This window comes from Diorhabda carinulata, chromosome 2 (genome assembly GCF_026250575.1).
Source record: "Diorhabda carinulata isolate Delta chromosome 2, icDioCari1.1, whole genome shotgun sequence".
Classification (NCBI taxonomy): domain Eukaryota; kingdom Metazoa; phylum Arthropoda; class Insecta; order Coleoptera; family Chrysomelidae; genus Diorhabda; species Diorhabda carinulata.
The window spans coordinates 3,189,710-3,206,298 of record NC_079461.1 but is presented as its reverse complement, the minus strand read 5'-3'; the positions used below and the strand labels follow the sequence as shown (position 1 = coordinate 3,206,298).

General features: G+C 33.4%; 1 protein-coding gene across 3 annotated transcripts in view; it reads left to right on the top strand.

Annotated features, from left to right (window-relative positions):
* The window catches only part of LOC130904067 (longitudinals lacking protein, isoforms A/B/D/L), a 593,400-nt gene that overhangs the window by 569,092 nt on the left and 7,719 nt on the right, over positions 1-16,589 (top strand). The window contains exons 5-6 of one of the 3 annotated variants that reach the window (XM_057816616.1): positions 5,542-5,637; positions 8,552-8,788. The exons of 1 other annotated variant lie outside the window; for it this stretch is intronic. In XM_057816616.1, coding sequence (XP_057672599.1) covers positions 5,542-5,637; positions 8,552-8,727 — 272 coding nt within the window. In that variant the 3' untranslated portion in view covers positions 8,728-8,788. Of the gene's footprint in view, positions 1-124; positions 2,268-5,541; positions 5,638-8,551; positions 8,789-16,589 lie in introns of those variants that run through there. One more of the 3 variants, XM_057816620.1, reaches the window with a different exon arrangement.

Genomic DNA, 16,589 nt, shown 5'->3' with positions numbered 1-16,589 from the left:
AATTCTGTCTTTATAAAATTATATTTTTATAATAAAAAATGTCGCGTAAATTATAATTTTATTCAATCGCTTTATTCCTATCAGAAAAATTAGTTTTTTTTTATTAAATAAATTAATTTTTTAGGTGTAATGAGGCGTTACGAATGTAGCGCGTGTGGTAAAAGTTATACAGCGAAAAGGAATCTCAAAAGGCACGAAAAAGTTTGCAACAATATTAAAGAGCATGTTTGTCCTTTGTGCGATTACAGAACCAGTAGACGCGATGTGCTAAAACGGCATATTTTGTGTATTCATCACAGCAAGTACGAGTATTTATAGTAGTCCAGACACCAGACTTTTCCCGTGTAATTTTGAGTAATAACACCGATTTTTTCCTCTTCAAAATCTACCTTGCGTCGAAGTGTACTTTCTAAATTCTTTCGAATTATAGTTTCGAAATTATAACTATTGAAACTATACATTTTTCAATAAAAAACGCATGTTTTGCAATCTTTCTTCACAAATAACTTCATTCATTTCTAACAAAAAAGGAGCTAATGAAAACTAAAAATAAAATTCGCTTATTGGCTAATGGAGGTTGGTTATTTTACAAGAACGTCAAAATAAAAAGCATAAATAACTCGAGAATTTTTGGAGAGAACTCAATAACCTTTTTTAAAGTGAATGAAAAACGTTTAAAATTGGTAATTGTACAATTTTTTTGCATAAAAACTGATTGACTTATCACAGAAAAACGTAACATTTTTTTTTTTTTATAAAATATAACCATAAAATTAATCATGAAAGTTGAGTATGGTGATTCAAAGCTAAAAAATTTGTATGTATGATATTGAGCACTTTTTTTCTACAAAATAAGTGTATATCTTGGAAAATGAAGGATTTATTGCCAAAAAACAACTGAATTTTTTTAAATTTCGACTTTTGACATGACGAACGTGAATCATCTTAATCTTGTAAACGCTTAAACCCCTCAAAAACACGCGACTGCGACAAAAATTCATTACCATATACTTGTGTCAATAAATTATAGATTTCATTTGCAGTTTTTCCAAGTTTCACGTGAAATTTCACAGTGGTTTATCTACAAACACGGTAGACATCACATTCGAAAGAATAGACCTCAGGCTAAACATTTAGCGCATGCGTACTTTTTCTGTAGCAGCGCTAGTCTCGTAACTTTATAGTCTTACCTTGTATATATAGTCATGTGCCAGCTGGGATATAGTGAAAATATCTCAACGTTCTTCTTTAATTCTATAACTTCATTCGTGCGTTTTTTTTTTTAAATTTTAACGTTTATTTAAGAAAACCATGTACAATAGTATTATTCAAAGTATTTCTGAAGCCTTTTCCCATCTTTCTGGCAATTTGTGGATCCCATCCCAAAAGAACTGTGCCGGCTTGGCAGCTAAGGATGAATATCTTGTTCTGATGTGAACCGTATTCTAGTGAAGGCGTTCTGCATCGACCGGAACAAATGGTAGTCAGAAGGGGTAAGGTCTGGGCTATAAGGCGGGTGAGGTAAAACTTTCCATCCACTGTTTTCCAAATAGTTCTTAACCGGAATAGCTACGTGGAGCCGAGTGTTGTCATGATGGAAAATTATTGCCTTGTGTCTGATCGCATATTCCGGGCGTTTTTCGGTTACTACTCTCTTCAAACGGATTAATTGTGTTCGGTAGCGTTCTCCATTGATGGTTTCAGCCGCATTTAGCAACTCATGATACAGCACACCCTTCTGATCCCACCAAATAGAGAGCATTACATTCGCGCCATGGATATTCGGCTTTGCCGTTGAATTGGCTGGTTGGCCGGATTTCACATATGATCCATTTTTTATCACCAGTAACAATCCGATGCAAAAATGACTTCCTTCTGTGGCTTTCCAGCAGCATTTCGGACATGCAAAACCGCCTTTCGACGTCACTCGGCTTGAATTCATGTGGAACCCAATTTCCTTGCTTTTGAATATATCCATGCTTTTAAACGATTTGAAATGACTGCTTGAGTGACACCCAAAGATTTCGCGAGCTTTTCTTGTGTTTGGCAACAATCTTCAACGAGTAATGCTTCCAGTTCTTCATCTTAAAACTGTTTTGGCTGCCCAGGACGTTCATCGTCTTCCAAGCCAAAATCACCACTTTTAAATCGTGCAAACTACTTTTGGCACGTTCGTTCAGCTAGAGCATTTTCACCATAAACTTCCACAAAAATACGATGACTTTCGGCAGCATTTTTCTTCATATTAAGTAATATATAGAATAGAATATATAGAATAGAAGGAGACGAGGAAGATCCTCGAGGAACTGGAAGGAAGGAATTGAACAAAATATAGAAGACAGACCTGAACAGGTGGTCAAAGAAAACATTGATGTATCCACCGCAGAATATAAGGAGACGAGGAAGATTCTCGAGGAACTGGAAGGAAGAAATTGAACAAAATATGAAAGACAGAGCTGAACAGGTGGCCGAAGAAATCATCGATGATTGTATTGAATACATTGAATATATTTGCAAACTCAAATATAAGAAATAAAAGGGAATTTCAATTATAAAAAGATGCTATAAAATTTTCTCAAACTTATTTTGATTATTGTTGATGCTAAGGAATGATTTTGAAAGATTATATCCATCGAATTAATCATGAGTTTGTTCAAGGATGTCAACAACTCTACAAATAATTCATTTAAAGATTATTCTGGTGAAACAATCTGAGATACTTAGCGCAATATAGATTTTGAAGACGAATATAAATAGAATAGAATAATCCTTCCACGGAAATCGGTATTGTTTTTAAAAATTACAGATTTTTACCGAATTGGTACTTCTTGTCATGCGTTATTAAGGATGAAAAATGTACAGTATATCTATTACAAGTATAAAAACTAAAAATATTTGGTATCATTGGTATCTCTTTATTATTTAATTATGTATATTTAATCAATAAAATATTTTTCAAACATCCAGTGTATCAGTTTGTATAGATATAAAACTTGAATATTGAAAATTGTTGTTAATAGTGGGTGAAATATTTAACGATGTAAAAATTTGGAAAAAATATCACTCACTAATTTATTGCCATCGAGAAGAAAATTACTAGTTTGAGAAAGTAAAATCGAAAAATTAACTTGACTTCAATTGATTCGCCCCTCAATCAGTTCCCTGAATTTTTCAATAAATTCATGTTGAAGCTTAAGATGCAATTTGGGGCACTACACATCTTAATCGTGGGAAATTTTCTACTAAACTATAACTCAAAATTATCAATATTTATCGAATGAACAGTGCTTGAATAAAAATATATGTGAAATTTTCAAAATCTTTCTTCTAATTACTGAATACACTGTTTACAACACCACTACACCAACTACTAACAATTACACTGCCCGACGCACGTTTCGATAACCAAGTTATCGTCTTCAGAGACTAATGACTTGGCTTTCCTATTTTATACTAAATTTGCCCACCAATATACCTTCTCCCGCGAAAATTAGTTCCAGCTGGAACAAATTCCTTGGCGGGAATCTTCACATTCATTCTTTAACTACTAAACTATAGAGTGAGCTGTAGGGAATTGGCCCTTTGACCCTATTTAAGCTACTCTCCAACAATGCATCCAACAATTTATTATTGGATACATTTTTTAACAATTTTACATTATTAATATTTATGTCATGATTGTGATCGGCTGTGATGTGCTCTTTAAACCGCACAATAATGGATCTCTTAGTCTGCCCAATATATTTATATTTATATATTAAGGCTAATTTCATATATATGAAATTTATATTATGTATTAAATATAAGTAGAGAAATTTAAAAGCTTTTTATGAATTTTTGAAAAATTATGAGCTGAAAACTTTTCCTACAACTTTGATCTTTACAATTTTATCATAAAAGATTGAAATTTAGAATGCCCCAACCTTCTTTTGGAACTTCGCCGAAATTTATTAGAGACTCAAGAAATGATTGCGGGTACATATATCATGGATTAGGGACATGATATACTCTATGAAAATTGATTTGGTTCACCTAACCAAATAATTTTTGGGCCCTAACTCATTCAACATGACGTAGCTTCAGATTCGCAATTTTAGATTTAATAATAAGTTTATGGAAACATACAAGTAGTAATAGGTAGTTTATTATTCCACCATTTGACCCCGAGGAAGTTGGCACCGCTCTTTGAAATTACAAAAAAAATATAAGTCGTTCGAGATTTGTCCTACTTTGTTGTTCCTAAATTTTAAAGGTTATTCTAGGCTATTATAGATTTGTTCTACTTTGTTCTAGAACGTTATAGCACTCGAAAAACATTTCTGGGAAAATGTAGAACAACCGCTAAAACTTGAAAGTACAGTAATTAACTTTCTCTATTACATAAGAAGGTAAAGAAACTTCGAAAAATCTAGGAGAAACTAGAAAAACTCAGAATATTCAATATAATAGCCATTTTTCGATATTACTTACATAATAAAATCAATTTTCTTGAAATATCTATGGATTGTTTTGAATGCTATATTTTGGAACAGTATAGAACAAACCTAGAACACAGAACAACTACCGGAATCGCGATAAAAATGTAGTGTTAGGTCGAAAGTCGTTTTTTTTCAATTTTCTCCGTATTGGAACAAATTAGAATAAATCTAGATCAACCTGGCACGACCCTCAAAGTGCGGTGCCAACTTCTTGAGGATCATTATTTGATTCTATTTTTTATTTTAGCTAACTCATCGAAAAACAAATGCGATAAATGTGGGAAAACTTATAAACATCAAGCGACTTTATGGAACCACAAGAAATATACTTGTATTGAAGGTCCTCTATACTATTGTGACCATTGCAAATTCTCTTCGAAGTATATTCATGGAATGCAGCAGCATTTATACTGCAAACATAATATAACGATATCTAGAAGCGAATTTTTAAAATCGAAAAATCTATTATAGCCTCCATTTAATACTTCAATAAAAATAATATACGAGGATCATTTTTAGAGTAAGAACCGTCAAGAATCGGTCACTCATTGCAGACAAAGCTTGAACGTTTCTATCGGTGTTTTTAATTACAAAACAATGAAGATTCAAAAATCTGTTCCCAAAACTTAAATCTAATCGAAAGTTGAAAGAAACTGTGACTAACTGATTAAATGATCGGTGGGCGGAGTTATTTAATGATAGGATCCCAAAACTGGTGCCACGACAAATGATTAAATTTTAATTGTGACTAAGTGCTCCTTTTTTATCTGATTATACGTTTATACTGTAACATAATAATCATTATAAGTCAAGTTTTAACGAGTTTAACGGTTAAAAATAAAAAAAACATTATAAGACGTCAAATGTCAAACTCTATATGACTTCATAGTTTATTTCGTTAAATGGCAACACTGTCATGTCAACGTCATATGTCAAATTATGTCAATGAAGAATAAAATATTTCACAAAAAATGTTTCAATATTAAAACGAATGACAGTATTGAAAATATTTATTTATGAAAAACTACGATGTTAGTGAGATATAAAATAATGTGTATTTTAGGTTTGAGTGCTGCGTTTCCTTGTTCACAATGCGACAAAGTTTATAAAAGATTGGACTCGCTCAAGAGACATTTACGTATAGAATGTAAGAAAACAGGTACTTATAATTGCCTTACCTGTAAGAAGGTGTTTAAACATAAGTTTTACTTAAAAATTCACCGGGAACGTTATTGCAGAAGTATACCCAATAACTACCACAACTATATATAGGTCGAACATATTATTTTGTAAAGTTCGTTACAAGATATTTCGTATCAGTTTTCAAGCGGTAGGATGAATTTATACCCATGATTTATCATAATAACGCAATTTATTTATACACTAAACGATTCACTAAACACTTATTATCCAATTTATTTATTTTCACTATGCCGATGTGTGACATAAAGTTATTTATTACTATCGCCTTATTAGAAATTGTCTCTATAAAAACAGTTACAACATAATTTGAACAGATCACAAAAAAATACAAAAAAAATGGACGACGAGTGAATAGCGCATTCACCATACGTTATATTGCAAGTATCTAATCAAGAACTCTACTAACAGAACTTGATAGTTTTTCCTTCGAGTGCAAATATATGTAAATTAGACACACGCGAATAGCCTACATATATAGTGGACCATGAGAGAATCGTGGCTTTTCTAAATACACTCCCGATACCTGTAATATCTGCCCTTGTGCTTTGTTATGTTTTGAATTGGAATGGAAGTTCAGTGGAAATAATTGGAATCATAATGAATAGCAACTAACCAAAAAATGACACCTAACCTCAAAAATTCAAATAGATTTATGGGCGACATCTGTTAATTTTCTTTCAAACTGTTTCTGATAGTGAAACAATGATACAAGTCCCTTCCTCCCGTACTTACATGAACAAATACATATTTAACTTCGCTTAATTCAGATTAATTGTTATCTCATGAGGCTAGGAAGTTAGACCTGTCTTCTGTAGACCATGATATATCTGACCTTGTACAATGAATGTTGGTGAAAATCCGGGTATTCTTATCTCTTTATCAACTCCAATGGATGTCATTTGAAAGTAAGAGTTATACTTTCTTATTTTGCTTAAAAATTGCTTTGACTCATCTATAACAATAAAGTTTTTAAAGGCTCTTCTGGTTGACCAAGTAAACTTAATCGCTGGAACAGCACATTTCAACAGTTTAATCTTTCCATTTGAGAGCATCGCAATAGTGACATTTTTTATTCATTAATTATGATGATTAAGATATTAAAATTGAAGGATCATATTGAAACCCAGTACCATTGAATACCGACCAATCCGCGTGGTCTGCAGTTCTGCATTATGAACTCTTCTCGCTTGCGATTATTCTCGCTTTCCTAGCTGCTGAACGAACTCGTGCCTGAAAAGGAGTTTCAGCTACTATCAAAACACTTTGTCGCTTTGCTTGCCGTTGTCTTCTCAGCTCAGCGTATTTTTGATTTCGTGCAGCTTTTGCTGATCTAAAACAAAGAATAGCATCTAACCACAAAAATGACATCTAACCTCAAAAATTCAAATAGTTTTATACTGAATATACAAGGTCATTCACGGGAACCGAATATTTTTGAAGTGCACGGGCGCTCATGATGGGAGGGGCGCGTGACTGGTATCTAACGTACCCTTTGTTCATAGAATTTATATTTCAGTCATTTAGATGGAGTCCTGGACCCTAGATCAACGCTTGTACGCGTATGACATTTTTGTGCGAAATGACGAATCCGTAACTGCTGCTCAGCGAGATTTCCGCCGTCAGTTTAATATCCATCGTAATGCAAGTGTCCCTTCTGGTAACACAATATTGCGATGGGTAAAAAAACTTCGAACAAGTGAATCAAAATTGAAAAAAAAAGTATTGGGTTATCAACGAATTGCTAGCACTCCGGAGAACAAGTTAGGGAAGCCTTTGTCAAAAGCCAAGCAGCAATTCAAATCATCACAAGATAGCCGACGTGCAGCAGTTAAAAGAGCGAGATTTCCAGCAGCGATTACAATTTTGTCGACATATGCTTACCATTTTTGAAGAAAATGAAAATTTGATATTGTTAATGAGTGACGAAGCCCATTTTCATCTGAATGTACTTTGGAGGACCTAAAGATCGCAATTCGTCGACACGTCACCCAGATTGATGTAGACATGCTGCAAAGAATTGAGGCCAATTTCCGTCAAAGGCTACAACAATGGACATCACTTTCCGGACTATGCTATAATTAAACAAGTGTTTCTGTACCAATAAAATAAATATAATTTTTTATGATTATTTTAAAAACATCCGGTTCCAATGAACTAGTTTTGGCGTGCAAGCGTAACAAACAAACAAAATTAGTAAATATGGTACAGAAGAAAACTGAGTAAAGTGTGACTATAAAGAAGCTCAGACATGTATTGCATCTGTCAGCCATTTATATAATGGAGAACCTACATCCAGCCTTTTCGAATACAGTTTGGATTTCTTCAGTTATGATGTAGATTATGATGTCTATGATAGATCTGTCATAAATGTCACCGTCACAAATGTCACTGTCACAAGTGTCAATTTTGTTTAATTAAAATAAGATAATAGAGGTTAATTAACGTAGGTGAAGAAATATTGCTTATTTAAGAAAGAACTGAAAAAATAAACATTAAGTGTCGTTTCTTTGTTTTTTATAGCAACACTAGTGTTTATTTCAATTAATTTGAAAATCATCTTATATACATAATTTATTGATTGTTTTTGAAACGTCAATAATAATTTTAAAATTATTTTTCATTTGCAATTTTATAAGACGAAATATTTTGAAACGAACTATATTTATGTACAATTCAGTTAAAGCAATTCACAAATTGAGTGTAATTTCTACACAAATATAAATTATTGAAGTTTATGTTCCTTTAATTTCTATTAATCAGTTAACAATCCTTGTTAACCTCATCATTATATTAAATATTAATTAATTGCTATAAACTACTGTCGTTTTTACTTTGAATATAATTTAATTGTATATTTATTTATTATTTAGATAAACCTTTGGTGCGTTGTCCTCAATGCCACAAGGAGTATCGGAGGATGGATTCTTTAAGACGTCATCTTAGAGTAGAATGTAATAAAGTAGGGACTTTCTATTGCGACATATGCTCTAGAGTATTCAAACACAAATTCGCACTCAAAGTTCACAAAAACAGACATTTTTGTTAAATGTGAAAATTAACACGACAAATCATGTATTATACTCAAAAATACAAACGATTTTTGAAAAATAAATATTCTTAATAAAAAAATATATATTTTTTTAAACTAATACGTCAACTACAGAGGATAAGGTGAAACTTCCGTATCCACTTCCGTCTCCGGAAGTGGATTTGGTATATAGGTTAGGTTGGAAGTGAGAATACAAAATATACAGCCAATCATTGCGAAAATATAAAGAGGCGGAATGATTCTACAGCTACAATTGGACAAAAAAAAGGTATAGAAACGAGGAAATCGCATAAATTACATATAATTTGGAAAGAAAATGCTTTAATTAACTCAGAGAGTTTGAAACAACTAGAACGAGCCTAACCTAACCTAAATTAACCAATCCTAACCTAACTTAAGTTAATCTAACATAACCTAACCTAATTTAACTAAACCAAACTTTTTTTTATATAAAGACTTCGGCCAACTAAAACCTTTTTTCCTCTTTATAACCCGTATCCTACCTGGAATAACTTTGTTATGATATGGATTCGGCGGCAGTTCTATCTCTCTTTCTCTTGTTTCTAATTTGGACAGTAGAAGCTTGTGAGCTCAACAAAATCCATTTCTCCGCAGTAGGTGCATTAATCATCATTCGTTTTCCATAATTTTGTACGGAAATGATCGATAGCTGCCACAGCTCGTGAGGAATTGGGTGATATAACAAACGTTTCCACGCTTCTTGCTTGTCTATCTTTCTATATCTGGTATTACTTTTTTTTCCATCTATTTTCTTTACTTTCATTTGCCTGCCAGCGTTCCTGTCACGTCTGTAGTGTCTATATTTCAGTTTCTTTCCGAACGCGTTTATTCTCTTCGTTTGCTGCGACAAAGAGCTTCTTTATCTCTTCTATTAGTAGGACTGTTGGTGGCTGTTCAGCAAGAGTTTGAAAGAACTAGAACCAACTGAACCTAACCTAACTTAACTCAATCTAACATAACCTAACATAATTGAACCTAACCTTTTTGTTATATAGAGAGGGTGTCGGATCTCTTCAAGACATCGGCCGACTAAAACCTTTTTCCCTCTTTATAACCTGTATACTATCTAGAATCACTTTCGTATTACTTCAAGTGGGGTTATTTACTTCTTTTTTACGTCTATTGACATTCATCTTCAGTTTCTTGTTTACTTTTCTGTTACATTTTATTTTCTATCATTTTGCCGAATGCTCCTCATATTTTTAGATCTTCCATAATCCGTGTTATGATATAGGTTGCGCGGCGGCTCTCTCTCTTGTTTCCAATTTGGACAGTAGAAGCTTGTGAGCTCTACAGTATCCATTTCTCCGCAGTAGGTGCATTAATCATCATTCGTTTTCCATAATTTTCTACGTGAAGTATCGATAAATGCCATGGATCGTGACGAATTAACGTTTCCATGCTTCTTGCTTGACCATCTTTCTATATCTTGTATTAGTTTTCTTGTCCATCCATTTTCTTTAGTTTCATTTGCGTTCTGCCATATCTGTATTTCAGTTTCTTTCCGTACGCGTTTTTTCTCTTCGTTGGCGACGGCAAGAAGCTTCTTTCTCTCTTCTATTAGTTGGTGTTGGTGGCTGATTCTGTTGGTGCGGGTTTATACGAGCTGCATATTCTTATAGCAGCCTGTCTTAGATATGCTTTTATTTTAATTGAAACGCTTCGTGCTGGGGCTGCGTACAGTAATATTGAGATGGTTACTGCTGCCAGTATTTTTATTTGCTTGGGGTCCTTTAGTTCTGGGCATTATTCTCGCCATTGCCATCGGCTATATCATCAGTATAACTAACTAGTATAGTATAACTAATCCACTGCCCCTCTTTTAAAAAGAAATGTTAAGGTCGGCCATAGACAAATTTAAGACAGTCCTCACGAGAAAATATTACCAGAAAGACCAAAAAGTAAGTGTGAAGATCATGTCGTAGATGATAAGACAGTTTTATACGTTTGGAATAGATAGATGCAGGAAATCTAACGAGGAAAGATTGTCATGAGGATCAAAAAGTAGACGGAAAAATCAGGAAGTAGATTGTGTATTCAGAACATGCTGCAGATCGCTAACTTACTGGAAAAGTTCGAATATATTACCAGAAAGGTTAAAAAGTAAATGTGTAGGATCATGTTGTAGATGAAAAGACAGTTTCACACGTTTGGAACGGATAGATGCGGGAAGGGAAGAGTCGGAAACTTAACGAGGAATGATTGCCACGAAGACCAAAAAGTAGACGGAAAAATCAGGAAGTAGATTGTGTCTTCTACTGGAAAAGTTCTAACACGAACTTGACTTGAACAATAAACCAAACCATTACTGGAAAAACGCCTATTGGTTAGAGGAGAGCTAGCGATTTAATTTATCTTTTTTCTTTCAATTTTCAGAGGTTTAGTAATCCTACAGGAAAGGATTATTTTGGGACTTTGGGTTCACTTTAGACGGTGTTTATGCACTACAAAACTAGTTGAGTTTTTCTCCGTTTCTCTAATTTTGCCGGTAAGTGAAATTTGGAGTTTTGATTCGACGAACTACGAATTAATTTATCAACAACAAATCTTATTCAAGAACATGTCAAATTAACTTTATATACGAGTAGATAGCAACGCGTGTCAAAGGTTGGGTCTACGGCTACGACTCTTAGCCTTGAAAAGTTTGTTAATTATATTAAATAGAGCGATAGGTCATTGTTATATTAGATTTTGAGGATATACATTTTGTTTTTTTGCTTGTTTACAAGAATTCCAGTTTTGCTAATATCTAAAAACTTCTATACTTCTGATATATAATTTTTTTAGCTTACGGTAATTGTACACACGGTAGCCAATGTTCAAATTGTTCCAAGGTTTATCCTTGTACAACTTGTGGAAGAGTTTACAGACAAAGTTGTTCTTTATGGAGACACAGAAAATACGAATGTCAGAAAGAACCTGGATTTAGTTGTAAGTGGTGCTCTTACAAAGCGAAACAAAAAGTTAATTATCTCACTCATTTACATAACAAACACAGTGTCGGTATGTATAAAAAAACGAAATTCTTGTAATTCAAACATTTTTCAACAAATTATCGTAAGTAATATTTATATTCTATGGAAATAATAAAGTTACTGAACGTTTAGAACGAATTTTTCATTTCCCTATTAAAATCCTTATTCAATATTTAATGCTACAAATTAACGATTTGAAACTTTTTTACCAAATTGAATAATAAGCTTTTCTAAGTAAATATATCATTGAAAAATGAGTCAATAGAAAAAATTCCATGTTTATACATAAGAAGGTGTCATAAAGATTCAAATAACCTCACAGATTTCCATGTAAAACAACTTCGTTAACGACTAGCAGTATTTTCCTTTTACAGAACACGAACCCGTCGAAAACCGAAAAAAAAAAAATAATTTCTTGTGCTACTTAAGAGGATTAAGAAATCTACTAACTGATTTTTATTTAAAAAGACTCCTATTCGGTCGAATTCAAAAGTAAGGTCTGTCTCTATCATTCGCGAATATGATACACCGATTGTGGAATAAATTTTCTACATTTAATAGAGATTCAACAGTGCCTGCAGTATGGAGATACCTATGTGTATTGGTCTTCTGGTTGGAGGTAATGTTCGGTAAAGAGATGCCTCGGTAGCTGATTCCTCAGGCTTGCACTTCTCTAAAAGAAAGAATCCTTATGAATTGACAATCTGAACGAACTAGGTGTAGTATCGGTGAAACACAGCAAGCTCAATGACATTTCTTCTATGCCACAAGTTTTTGGTCAACTCCGGATGACTTATTATAAGTCTAATTGTTCTTTTCTGTATTGAGTCGAGCATATTATAAGGATGGACGAATCTGAGTCTTGTAAAGGATTGAGACTCAAAGAAGTCTGGTGATAAAATATTCAGATTTTAGTCGTTCCACTTATGTGCATAAATTGAGGTTCCCAACTAATTTTCACAATGAAAAACATGTGAATTATCATTTAATAACACATTTTTGGAAAATTTAAACCCTGTATTCTTCGACATAATCGCCGTTTAAATCAAAGCATTATAGCATGCAGTGTACCAGGTAATTCAGTGAAGAGATGGTAAGGGGGTTTGAGACAGTATTCTAACCAAACATGTGCGTCCATATTTTAATTCTCAGCACTATTTGCGTACGTAAAAAACGTAATTCGCACCTTAGGAGCCAAGCTACTGGCCAGTTTCGTCCGCAACACTTTCGAAACCTATTTTATGGACAACCTTTATAAGGAATATTTTCAATTCTAATGATACGCTTGTACCAAGTAATTTAAACAAAAAGAAAATTTGAAATTCCACATTCTATATTGAATAAACTGTGATTTGAATCTCTTTTTTAACATATTTTATTAAATAAGTTTGATTTTATTGGATATTCATATTTAAAAATTATTTTTTACAGGGTTCACTTGTCCTACTTGCGAAAGAGTCTACAGACAAAGTTCTTCTTTACGTAGACATAGGAAATATGAATGTCAAAAGAAACCAAAATTTCACTGCAAATACTGTCCTTACAAAGCCAAACAAAAAGTTAATTATTTCACGCATCTTTACAAAAAACATAATATGAAAAAATAATGATCTTAGATATTTATAATCGTTTCAGAATCAAAATAATAAAAACTATTAAAGAAAGATGTCGAAGTCAGATAACTGATTGTACTGATAGCTCAAAAATTTAATGGGTGCGTTAACAAAGATTCTCTTTTCAAAAAAAAATGTTCTGTTGACAAACTTCTCACATATATCCTAAATTATGTGCTCGTTAGTTTGAGCCATTGCTTGTGGTAAATGTGGAAGCTGTTGAGTTGTTGAGTCTGTATCCTTTTCCTTCAAGAAATTAATGGCGTCCGCGCTTGCGCGTGGCGTCAGTCTTTTCTGTCATGTGGTCTCGAGAATGTAAGCAAAACAGACCAGATTTACGTATTTGGTTTTATTGTGTTGTATTTAGAAGTGTTTGGAAAATACGAAAATGAAAATCGGACATTCAAGTTTATTAAATATGAAAATGTTTTAAAAATGTCCTCATGAGGGCAAAAATAATACCAATCATAGAAGAATATGGTATATGGCATACTTGAACATTGATATTTGATTCGTATCTTGTTGTAATCTCATTATTTATATCTATAAGTATTATTTCCTCCATAAAACTTCTATAATTTGTAAATAACATTGTTCAATCATTTGAACAGAGCACTGTTCCGCGCGCTCCTATTATTGGAACCGCCATCAACTTCTTAGCTCGAGGCCAACCAATCGCCAGAACGACCGCTCGTACCCAGACTTTTCAATAAGGGACTTGCGGTAAATTCAACGATCTTTAACTCGTCCACTATATCTCTACCGCGTTTCCTTATATTGATTAAGATTTCAGGCTTCTATTCTGCATCTTTAAAATCTCCAGAATGAAAAGTTAACAAAGCCACAATATTTTTTTTTGGTTTTTGTTGTCTTTTTCTGTTGCAACAACTTTATTTTGGCAAGGATGTTGATGAAAAGTAGTGAACCGTTGTAATGTATTCAAAAACGGATCGTAAACATTTGTACTATTGCATTGGCAGCGTTATTGAGAACAAAGAAACTATCTGATTGTTTCCCATTGTAAATTTCCTGGTGTAAAACATTCTAGAGTCAACCAACTTCCATTAGCTTTATACTGACGAAAATAACATCATCCTCTAAAGCTTTCCAGCATTTTATCTGCTGTCATAAACTTTTAACGAATTGTAGATTTTTTTCCTTCCGTTTCCTTTCGTCGAACTGCTCGTAACAAAAGATGACATATTTCTTTCGAATTCGTCCATGTGAAAGTGGTAGTGTTGATGAAAAATTATGTGTTAATTGGAAAAACAAACTGGCAGAGCTGACCACTGGATACGATCCCGAAGACATCTTTAACGCCGATGAAACTGGACTATTCTATAAATATTTACCTGACAAAACCTTATCATTCAAAGGCGATGAATGTAATGGAGGAAATAAACAGCAAACTTCGCTTAACACCACTGCTGGGAACAAATTGTCCTGGGACCTACAAACTTAAGCCATTCATCATCGGAAAATATCAAAAACCGCGATGTTTAAAAATGTTAATAATTTACCAACAGATTACCCGTCCAACCATAAGGCTTGGATGACCAGTGATGATTTTTGCATTTGGCTCAAAAGTCTGGATAAAGAGGAAAAATTCCTAACCTGACAAATATGAAAATAACGTACTTGTGTCCAAATACCACTTCAAAACTACAACCACTGGACCAAAACATCATCCAAAGCTTCAAAATGCATTATAGGAACGAAATTGTCAGACGATTTCTTGCTGATGTTGAACGCCAAACGCTAACTACCATTGACGTTTTACAAGCCATGTGGATGATCGCCAAAGCTTCGAATCTAGTCACTGAAAAGACCATTGCAAACTGCTTCAAGAAAATTGGGTTTAAAGTAACATGCGAAGATGATGAGGACGATTTAACACTCGCACAATTTGCGACCTGGCGAAGAGTTCAAGAAGAATTGCACTTTCAAGAGACTGAGTTCGAAGACTTCGTTACCTTTGATAATGATTTAGCCGTCTGTGGAGAACTAACTGATGCAGAGATCGTCACATATTTGTTGCCGGTTACTTATAATATGCTTATAATGCTTTAAACATAATAAAACCTGCGTTTCTCCAAAAGGGAGGTTTGATTGACTATGTAGTCAAATCCATCACGAAATTAGATTGCGCTTTGGATGTGGTAACTCTTACCGGTGGTAAACAGACAACTATTTATGACTTTTTTTCTAATCAAAATTCGTGAGTTTCGTTGTACGAATCTTTGTAATTCAAATTACCTACATTTGTGAATCGGGCTAGATCTTCAAATATATGCATCCTCTAGACATTTTTTTTTGTATTTGCGCAGTTTACAGGCTGATACGTAGGCACTGCAATAACTAATGATCCAAACATCAAATTCACCATAAAACCTCAATTGGTAAATGCAGAATAACAAGTAGATTGTTTTAGGAAGTCGTTTTGGCTTTACAGCCCCTCTGCGAAGCCAAAACGACTCTAGAATAACAAGTAATTATGTATGTTTGTTAGGATACCATGTACACTGTGACTCAAATGATCTATTGGGTCTTCCTCCCTTGCTGTGATACTCACAGCTGATCTATTAACCTTACTCCTCTTAGCAAATTAAGAATGTTGTGTAGGTGTCAGAAGTCTTCGTTTCCTACTTCATATGCTTCCAGATGTGGTGCTCTGGAGTTTCGTAGTGTGTTTTCTTCATAGAAGATTCTGCTTGCTGACTTCTTTCCTAATTTTACCATCTTCAGTTGTCCGCTCTGCTTCCGTCAGTTGTTGTTTTATCTAAATTGATACATTCAACAACAAGTAACTACTAAACCACAATAAAATCGAAAAAAAAAATTATAAACCTGCATTTTTTGTACGTTTGTTATAATTTATAATTATAAGGAATAAAAAAGATAGCAGGAACTGTGTGTTAAATGCATTACTTTGGCATGTTTTTGTTTTCTTGCATCCAAAAACATTTGCACAACTCAATTTCTTAATATGATTTTGTGGTTTTAGGAACCAACGTTTTCCCTTGTATCCGATGTGGAAAACATTATAAAACGAAAAAAGGCATGAGAAACCATCTACGATTCTCATGCGAAAGAAAAAAATCGTTTTATTGCAATTTTTGTACAGCCTCCTATTTTTACAAACATCATTTACAAAGACACAAGTGTCAGTATGCTGATAAAGTTATGCAACAATTTAAAACTATATTTTAAATATTATTTTGGTAGTTTTCGAAATAGAAAAACCACATCA